Consider the following 10,597-nt stretch of genomic DNA (forward strand, 5'->3'; position numbering starts at 1 on the left):
ATCTCTGGAAACCAGTTGTCAAGTACGAGTTTTCTCATCTCGTGACGACTTCAGGTCGTAAATTTCAATTCTCACCGGAATTCGGTGGGGCGCTTCTGGCGCAGTGGGAGAGACGAAAAATGGATATACCTTTTATTCTGTGAGATTTTAGATGACTGAGGTGAGAGGTGGATAGTGCTTCACCGGATTTATGGCGTTGTGCTTTCCACTGACATGAGAGCTTTTCGTGCTGATAACGTGTTGTAAAATCGGCGATGTGTGTACAGTGGAATAAATAAAACAAGACACAAATTTTACGAGGTTCCTCTACAGTCAGTGTGACTGGAGTACGTCCTCGGGCCGCAGTAGTGCTTTCATTATAATTTGAATAATAAGAGTACAAAGATAACTCTATTTATTCTCTCCTCTCCTCTTCCTCTCTTTCTCTTTCTGCTCTCTGCATTCAAAGCATACGGAGTGCTCTATTTATAGAGCAACTCCAAGCACACAATATAATCTCCACATATCAATATTCTGCCAAGGTTTTCAACACTTTGGCAATGTTTTCAATGTTGTGGCAGGTATTCAATACTGTGGGCATTCATTACCCACTAGTATTTTCAACAAACCCCCAATTTTATAAAAAAATAACTAGATTTTTACATAAATTCGTTGAGTATGCTATAGTTATGATTGCATAGTCCTAAAACATTTTAATGGCAAGCCAACTGATGAACAATGTTAGGCCTCCAACTGTGCAGATTAGGGGACAACTTGTGAACCAAAATTCTGGTTGCTACTCTTCTTAGAGAGGGTAAAATAATTGATGTGGTGGGGGAAATGATGACTATCCGGTGTTTTTCATGGCATGTAAAACTAGTTTCTTCATCATAACAATAGATTCATGATTTTTGTAATTCCATAAAGTTTAAAAACAACATAATTCACCCATAATAAACTTGTGCTTCATCAACTGTAACAAATAAGTTGTGCTTCATCAGACTCTGGTTCTTCGACTCCAGTTTGAGAATGTACCTCTTCGTTGTACCCATCGGGCTGTGGTTCTTGATCATGCTACTCATAATCCGAATCAACAAGCTTATCGTCAGGCTCTTCCACTGCTTCCACTTCTTGTACATCCACATCCACCAGATTACTTTCTGAATTATATGGTAGCAGAGCTTCCTCTGTTACCAAATTACTTTCCACCCCATTTTGCACTTTGTACCTGACACTCTATAGCAATAATCAAGAGGTTCTCGATATCTCAATGCTTTAGCAGTCATCAACATCCACACTAGCACCAGAATATATCTTGTGCCATGATGTATTTTCAGCGGTCCATAAGGCTGGGTGTATATTTTCCAATCAAATGACACAAGTTATTAAAACGAAGTAGTCTAAAAAAACTGAATAAAATGATTAAAATGAAATTCAAGTTTTGATATATTTGTCTATTGCAATTGGAGATTGCAACCTACGAAACTAATAAAAGTTTAGATGGTATTTGCTCACGTGCTTTCAAGTTCAAGTGGTACTTGTGCAAAATTCTTTTTTTCTTTCACATCCGAACGATGACGTTTTGACCACGTCATCATCACCTTCTAAATACGATTCAAAACCCTCATTTCGTACATTTCTCTGCTCCTAGGCTTTAAGCTAGTTTCGAAGCTCTCTTCTGCATCTCTAATGGCGGATGATAATACGGCTTCCCATAGAAGAGACCCTATCAAGTCCTCTGGTAAGTTCCTCTACACTATTGGGTTGCTTATAAAATTAGGGAAATGGATGGGAAAATCAAAATTTCAATGGAATTTATGTTGAATTCTGGATTGGGTTTCTGTGATTTGTGGGTTCGGTTCAATTCAGAGTTTGATTCTGTAATTTTTCCACCTTTTTTTCTCGTTATCCAGATGGAAAATCAAGCAATTAGATGTTAAGTAAGAACAAAGAGGGGATTACTTGAATTGGGTTCTGTTCTTTGGGGGTCTTAAACCACTTAACAATTAATTAGATACAAAAGTATTCAACTTTTTATCATTGACCTTGCAACCGGACTACTTTTAATTTTTGTTAATTTTGTTGGAGCTGTATTGAGTAGTTATGTGTACAATGCTGATTGTGTGGAAAATCTAGTTGCCAATCTTGCCGGACAGCGAAGGCGGCAGCAAGCAGTTTCTGTAGGAAAGGAAAGAAGAGAATCGCTGGTGCGTGCGAAGCGCTTGTGCAGAGTAGGGATTAGCGGGGATAGTGATGATACGGTTGACAGTGAAATGATCATTGATGAAGAGCAATCCATCTTGGAGGCTCAAACTTCTTCAACAGTGGAAGGGTTGAAGTCTGTGGTTGCATATCAGTATGTGAATCTAGTTCGTCTACACAAATACTGTGAGAATTTTAGAGGAACATCAGGCTCTATTTTGTGAAAACATAAGATATGAAAACAAATCTTCATCGAAAGATACGAAAACATGGAGCCGTTCAATGGTTTCTGCAGACCCATTTGACACCATTTTCGTTGTGTACTTTATAGGGGAAAAGGTGCTAATGCAAAAGAGGGTGAGTGCCCTTCATGAACTCAGACGCTTACTGTCAAGATCAGAATTCCCTCCTGTTGAAGTTGCCCTTAAAGCTGGAGCAATACCTTTATTAGTGCAATGTCTTTCATTTGGCTCTCCAGATGAGCAGGTCCAGCCAATTTTTTGCATAATACGGTTTCTTTTGGTTTTATAAATTCTAATTTGTATATCCAGCATAGACTGTTGATAAGTAGTGCTTTTATGGAACTTTTTTTTCAACAAAAAAAGGAAAGAAGGAACTTTGATGTTATTTTCTGTTAGGTTCCATTTAGTAATTAGTAGCTTTCCGAATTTCGGGTTTCTAAAAACCCATCAGACACACCTATGGAGTTTGGGCATTAAAGTATCACACGCCAGAGAATGTTTTCAGAAATGATTTGGAATTAATAATCTTCTTGAGAAATACTTGAGGAAATATTCTGTCTCTTCACCTTTTTTTTTTAAATTTTTAAATTTTAAATTTTATATAATGCAGTTGCTTGAGGCGGCTTGGTGCCTCACGAACATAGCAGCAGGGAAACCCGAGGAAACAAAAGCTTTGTTGCCCGCTTTACCATTGCTTATTGCTCATCTTGGAGGTTGGTAATGTTTTCTGTGCTCCTTTGAGATCCCAGTAACAATTTCTTTCTCCTGTTTAAGTTTCTTTATCTTTGCGCATATTTTATACCAAAATTTTTGGCTCTACACTTTGCATATGTAATGTGATATTGGCATAGGTGGTGGTTGTAAGGACCTAACCTTTGAAGTACCACTTCAAAATTGAGATCATGGCATGCGATACTTAGTGCAAAAGTTTAAGCTGTCTGATCAGATGGCTGCTTTTGATTTTGCATCTATAATTGCACGTCTTTTGCAGAAAATGGTTCCTTGCCTGTTGCTGAGCAATGTGCATGGGCATTGGGAAACGTTGCTGGTGAAGGGGAAGAGCTGAGAAATATTTTGCTATCTCAAGGTGCATTGTTACCTCTTGCAAGAATGATGCTTCCAAACAAAGGTTCAACCGTACGAACAGCTGCTTGGGCACTATCAAACCTAATCAAGGTGCTAGATTACTTGCCTCGTGAATAAATTTATAACAACATGCACATTTTCTTCATAAGTCGAACTTGTTTGGATTTTGGTGGCCTTTTTACCCCATTTGCCACCATAGTGTGAGATTCAGGGTTCCTTTCTTTTGCACCATTAGTGTGTTTTTCATTTTATATTTCACTGTGTTTTATTTTGGTTCTTAATAACGTATCACTAGGCCTGGCAATTTCTGACACGACCCGATAACCCGACACGACACGACACGAAATTAACAGGTGTTTGGGTCGACACGATAACGAATCGGGTCTTATCGGGTAACCCGATAAGCACCTGTTAAGATAACGGGTTGGGTCGGGTATACACGTGGGTAAACACGATACACGATAAGCAGAATATTATTTTTATAATTTTATAACCCTAAAAAAATACTGTAATAATTATATACATTAATTTTACAATTTTATACCCCTAAAAATTATAATAAATAAATATATATATATATTAAATTAACTATAAAATTTATAATAATTATAATAATTATATATACTATAATAATTATACCCCCAAAATATTAAGTCTATCTATACTAATTATATATATATATATATATATATATATATTAAATTTTATAAAAACTATAATAATTATTAATTAATAATTTAATATGCATGATCATGCATTGCATATTTGCATGATTTTGCATCCATTGAAATTTGATGCGTCAGGACTCAGATGTGATTTGTTTCCATTCTCAAATTTCAATAATCAATTTCTTGCCATTGTCATTTGCCAACTTGCCGCCCTTTTTGAAAAAAAAAATGGAGGGAAAATGAAAATGTTAAAAAAAGTTGAAAATAAAACAAAAAAAGTGAGGGAATTAGGGAAAGATGTTGGAGGGAAAAGTGAAAATGATAAGAAAAAGTTGAAAAGGAAACAAAAAATAGAGGGAAAAATGAAAATTAATAGAAGTGGTGAGAAATTTTTTTTGTTTTTTTTAAGTTATTAACTTTTTATCACACACATGACTGTCATGACATATCTCACTATTTTTATAATGACACACGTGACACGTGATGTATGTACTATTTCGTGTACCAGTCAATTATAATTTATACGTACAAAATAAATAGATTTAAATATACTTAATAAATATATATATATACACACACACATACGGAACTTGATTGATGGCATACGAATTCTCCAAAACTAATTTCAACGATCCCAACCATCAAACTTGTTTGTATATGCTTTGAGATCACATCAACAAAAAATCATAAAAAATAAACATTCAGAGATCAAGTAACGGGACAAAGCTTTTCAACGGTTATAAACAAAAAATCACGATTTAACGGTTATTTTAACTCTGATTTTGATGATTTTTTATAACTACACTCCTTGACCCTATATGAATACAATGAATGAATTTGATCTTCAATTTAAAATATTTACACAAGTGGATACCACAAAATCTTTTGTTATACTTAATGAAAGTATAAATCAACTCTAAGTGTTAGTCAATCTATCGTTTTACGAATTCTCCAAAACTAATTTCAACGATCCAAACCGTCAAAATTGTTTGTATATGCTTGGAGATCACATCAGCAAAAAATCACAAAAAAAAAACATTCAGAGATCAAGTAACGGGACAAAGCTTTTCAACGGTTATAAAAGAAAAATCACGATTTAACGGTTATTTTAACTCGGATTTTGATGATTTTTTATAACTACACTCCTAGACCCTATATGAATACAATGAATGAATTTGATCTTCAATTTAAAATATTTACACAAGTGGATACCACAAAATCTTATGTTATACTTAATAAAAGTATAAATAAACTTTAAGTGTTAGTCAATCTATCGTTTTACGAATTCTCCAAAACTAATTTCAACGATCCAAACCGTCAAAATTGTTTGTATATGCTTGGAGATCACATCAGCAAAAAATCACAAAAAAAAAACATTCAGAGATCAAGTAACGGGACAAAGCTTTTCAACGGTTATAAACGAAAAATCACGATTTAACGGTTATTTTAACTCCGATTTTGATGATTTTTTATAACTACACTCCTTGACCCTATATGAATACAATGAATGAATTCGATCTTCAATTTAAACTATTTACACAAGTGGATACCACAAAATCTTATGTTATACTTAATAAAAGTGTAAATAAACTCTAAGTGTTAGTCAATCTATCGTTTTACGAATTCTCCAAAACTAATTTCAACGATCCAAACCGTCAAAATTGTTTGTATATGCTTGGAGATCACATCAGCAAAAATCACAAAAAAAAAAACATTCAGAGATCAAGTAACGGGACAAAGCTTTTCAACGGTTATAAACGAAAAATCACGATTTAACGGTTATTTTAACTCCGATTTTAATGATTTTTTATAACTACACTCCTTGACCCTATATGAATACAATGAATGAATTCGATCTTCAATTTAAAATATTTACACAAGTGGATACCACAAAATCTTATGTTGTACTTAATGAAAGTATAAATAAACTCCAAGTGTTAGTCAATCTATCGTTTTACGAATTCTCCAAAACTAATTTCAACGATCCAACCCGTCAAAATTGTTTGTATATGCGTGGAGATCACATCAGCAAAAAATCACAAAAAAAAAAACATTCAGAGATCAAGTAACGGGACAAAGCTTTTCGACGGTTATAAACGAAAAATCAAGATTTAACGGCTATTTTAACTCTGATTTTGATGAATTTTAACAGCTACACTCCTTGACCCTATATGAATACAAAGAATGAATTTGATCTTCAATTTAAAATATTTACACTAGTGGATGTGGATATCACAAAATCTTATGTTATAATTTATATACTTAATAAAAGTATGAATCAACTATAATATTAATAATTATATACATTAGTTTAATAATTTTATATCCCTAAAAAGTAAAAACTATAATAATTATATATATATTAAATTAAATTTAAAAATTGATGACCATTGGATCGGCTGAGATTTAATCTCAGCCGTCCATTTCATAATTATATATATATATTTTATTAAATTTAAAAAATTGATAACCATTGGATCGGCTGAGATTTAATCTCAGCCGTCCATTGTGTAGGTAATCAACACTCTCATTATGTTCGATGTTCGATGTCAGCAATCTCAGCCGTCCAAAGTTCCAATACAATTTCATGATGTTCGATGTAAATTGAAGATTTTGTAAATGGAGGTGTAAACTTTTAAGAAAGACTTACAATCTTAAAAACAAAAACTCTTTATCCTTGCACATTTAATATTTGTAATAGATTAGTAGTGTATGTATTATTTTTTTTATTAGGCTTTCATTTTCGAGTGTAGATATAGTACTTGAACGAGAAATGTTTTAATGTTTTCAAGTAATATTTATGTCGCAATGTGTGGTATGTGCAAATTTTAAAAAAATATATTTTTTTCTTAACGGGTCATAACGGGTCGGGTCACTTTACCCGTTGGGTAAAGTGACACGACCTGTTAAGGACCCGTTTAGATAACGGGTGTGACACGACACGACCCGTTAAGATAACAGGTGTTACACGAAAACGACACGAATACGACAGACACGACCCGTTTGCCAGGCCTACGTATCACTATCAATGTGGACTTACACATCGTCTTTGAGAAGAACTTGCAACATAACATTGGTTGTTAAATATGCAGGGACCTAATCCAAAGGCTGCAACGGAGCTCATTAGAGTTGATGGGTTATTGGATGCACTTGTTCGACTCTTGAGAAAAGCGTAAGTTGTGTTTCATCAATCTAAACAGATTGCACTATAGTTCTGTCAGCATGATTTCTTGCCATTAAACTTTTGGATTGCCTTTCCTTATTATTATAGTGTACCATAAACTTGTTTCTTAAATTCAGAGATGATGAGTTAGCAACTGAAGTAGCATGGGTGGTTGTGTATCTCTCAGCCCTTTCAAATCTTGCCACCAGTATGCTAGTGAAGAGTGATGTCCTTCAATTGCTCGTGCAGAGATTGGCTATGTCCAATAGTTTGCAGTTGCTTATTCCGGTAAGGTGGAATCTAACTGTATATATAAGCTCTTTATTGACCTTCTCTTTCTTTAGATAATGCCTTGTGGAGCAACTTTTTGTATATGTATTTAATTGAAGGTTAAAATGGTTTACAGTTTTTAATGCTTCATTTACAGAGTGGTTGTACTAGTTCAAGTTTTCATTCCGTACATCTTATGTTTTATCTTATCTGTATGGCTATACATGTTCCCATTGCAGAAGCCTCCCCCCTGGCCATATTTCTTTGGAAATTTTGTACCGTATGTGAGTTGTGTGTTGGGTCCTAATATCCCATTCTGTGCCCTAACCAAAAAGAAAATAAGTTTCTATGTGTTTCTTGACCTATAAGATGCTGCTAGATTTTATCCTGATGATAAAATCTAGGCGAACATTTAAATTCTAAATTTTACATATTTTTATAGGAAAACTAAATTGACAAGGCAATTTAGAGAAGTATGACATGGTTCCATTGTTGAGCTAAAATTGTGGTCTTGTAGTTATAATGTATCATAACTCATAGTTCATGTGATGTTTGATGTACTATCATAAGTTGATCCATTCATGAGTAGATGGCACTGTAATTGCTTTCGGAGTAGATAGATTTTAGATCTTTTTAATATTTTATAGTATATGGATCGTACTAACAAATGGGCTCCATCAAGGTGCTAAGAAGTTTAGGCAATCTTATAGCTGGTGATTCACAGACAACCCAAGCTGTTATTGTTCCTGAGCATGAAATCACAGGCTAGTGCACTGCTCCTTTGATGGGAAACTGTAATTGTGATCACATATATACAAGACCATTTCCGTTGCCTTTTTGTTTTTCCGTTAGAAGTATAAGACAATTTCATTGATTTATGATGATAAAATTTTCAGGAAACATAATTGAAGTCCTGGTAAAATGTTTGAATAGTGAGCACCGGGTCCTGAAGAAGGTATATAAGCTTGTCGTTAATGTTATGAGGTGGATCTTTTACTCACCCATGCTTATTCAAAGTTCAACCATTTATGTAGGAAGCAACTTGGGTGCTATCTAATATTGCGGCTGGTTCTGTAGAGCACAAGCAGTTGATATATTCAAGTGAGGCGGTGCCAGTGCTATTACGCCTCCTTTCTACAGCACCATTTGATATAAGAAAGGAAGTAGCATATGTACTAGGCAACCTCTGTGTGTCTCCTATTTCACCGACAGAAGGTGACGGAAAACCAAGCTTGATTCTGGAGCACTTGGTTTCACTTGTTGGTAGAGGATGCCTCGCTGGTTTCATTGATTTGGTTAACTTGGCTGATACTGAAGCTGCAAGACTAGGACTACAATTCACGGAACTGGTAAGCAAACATCTGTGAAACATTGGGTGTATTATACGTTTCACTTTTTGATGAGTTTACAGAATACGGTTCATAGAAAAATTGATTATGTGACTACCGAATGGTTCATTAGGTCCATTTGTTGTTGTCATAAATGTTATGAAGTGGTGCACCGTAAATTAAAGTTTGCCACTCCCGAATGAATAATGGAACTCCTTGACAACTAAACCACAGTATAAATCCTCTATATTGCGGTTCATGCAGGTTTTGAGAGGGATGCCGAACGGTGAGGGCCCAAAGCTTGTTGAGAAAGAAAATGGGATCGATGCAATGGAAAGGTTTCAGTTTCATGAAAACGAGGACTTTGAGAAACATGGCGAACAGTCTGGTGGATAAGTACTTCGGAGAGGACTATGGGCTTGATGAATAGGCAGACTGATGCAGGAGTTTCCAGTGACTTATATCTTGTATCTTTCCATGCTTGTATGCCATGGATGATTTGTTGTTGTAAGAGATGTACAATTTTGATGATCAAGTGGTTTCTCGTTAAATGTGAGGAATGGAATACGATTTATGATTTGTCCTTTGGTTATAGAGATTTCAAATTTTCGTACATGATTGAAGAGATTCTTACAATTTTGTCCACAGAAATTCTTATTGTTCCCAAAGAAAATAATAATTTTGCACATTTTTCTCTTCTTACACCCGCTCAACAATGATACTGAGTTGGCCGTAGTTGAGGCGCGAAACCAATTAAAATTGGACCGAATTTTCTACAAACATTTGAAATTTGGGTTAGTGTATCTGATGCCAATGCCCTCGCGCTACGCTCTGATACGTATCAAATATCCACTGCTGGGCCCAGTGATAAAGCATAGATTACGAGGTTTCCTTCAAATTAAAAACCAGAGGTTTCGGGTTTGAAACTCGTTGCTTGTGTGAAAGCTAAACTTGTGGTCAAAGGAAGGTTGAAATGCCTCTGTGAGTCTTTCCGGTCCCCGAAAGGGATGGATAACCGTGATTTGCCACCAGTGGTCTCATTTTCAGAAAAAAAAATAAAAAAAATATCCACAATAGGGTATCCTTTATTGACTTTTTTTTGTTCTGTTGACTTTTTTTTTGGCCCTCAACTTTTCGGGGTATATTTGAAAATTTAGAATTTGGATTGTAATTTCTAAATTCAAGGTTTTCTATTTTGTTTCACGACGAAACTATGAACTTATCATGGAATGGGCTTGCTAAAGCTTTGTTTGGGAAAGGGACTTCCAAGTCCAAAGGGATTGATGTCGTCAAATTGTAAGAAATAAACTACAAAATGTGACTATGTTTGATATAGGAGACTAAAAAGCACTTAATGAGCATTGCAAAGACAAGCAAGATATATTTGCAAATAATGAGTTTTGGACAAAGTCATTTACAAAACCCTAATGCATGTTTTTGCAATAAGTATGTGGTACATTTTAATGCCACTTTGTATTGTATTTCTTCGTCACTTATCTAAATTCTTTATGACTTGGAAATCACTCCTCCAAACATAACATCTTATTTCAATTTCCATTTGATGATATGAAAGAATGAATGTATATATATATAGTTCATATATTATTTTAGTTGTTGTATCCTTGTCGTCCCGTGTCCATGCAACATACCCGTTCATAC

General features: G+C 34.7%; 1 protein-coding gene across 1 annotated transcript; it reads left to right on the top strand.

Moving 5' to 3' along the window:
- Nucleotides 1–1,538: 1,538 nt before the first annotated feature.
- On the top strand, nt 1,539–9,551 carry LOC137723333 (importin subunit alpha-9). The gene is given in 13 exon segments (XM_068462498.2): nt 1,539–1,720; nt 2,116–2,335; nt 2,513–2,525; nt 2,527–2,667; nt 3,034–3,136; nt 3,415–3,599; nt 7,270–7,349; nt 7,478–7,628; nt 8,293–8,374; nt 8,507–8,565; nt 8,645–8,959; nt 9,203–9,301; nt 9,303–9,551. Coding segments are annotated over 13 exon segments (1,566 nt in total). The 5' UTR covers nt 1,539–1,668; the 3' UTR covers nt 9,369–9,551.
- The last annotated feature ends 1,046 nt before the right edge of the window (nt 9,552–10,597 follow it).

Source organism: Pyrus communis, chromosome 4, assembly GCF_041283825.1.
Source record: "Pyrus communis isolate YQ-2024b chromosome 4, ASM4128382v1, whole genome shotgun sequence".
Classification (NCBI taxonomy): domain Eukaryota; kingdom Viridiplantae; phylum Streptophyta; class Magnoliopsida; order Rosales; family Rosaceae; genus Pyrus; species Pyrus communis.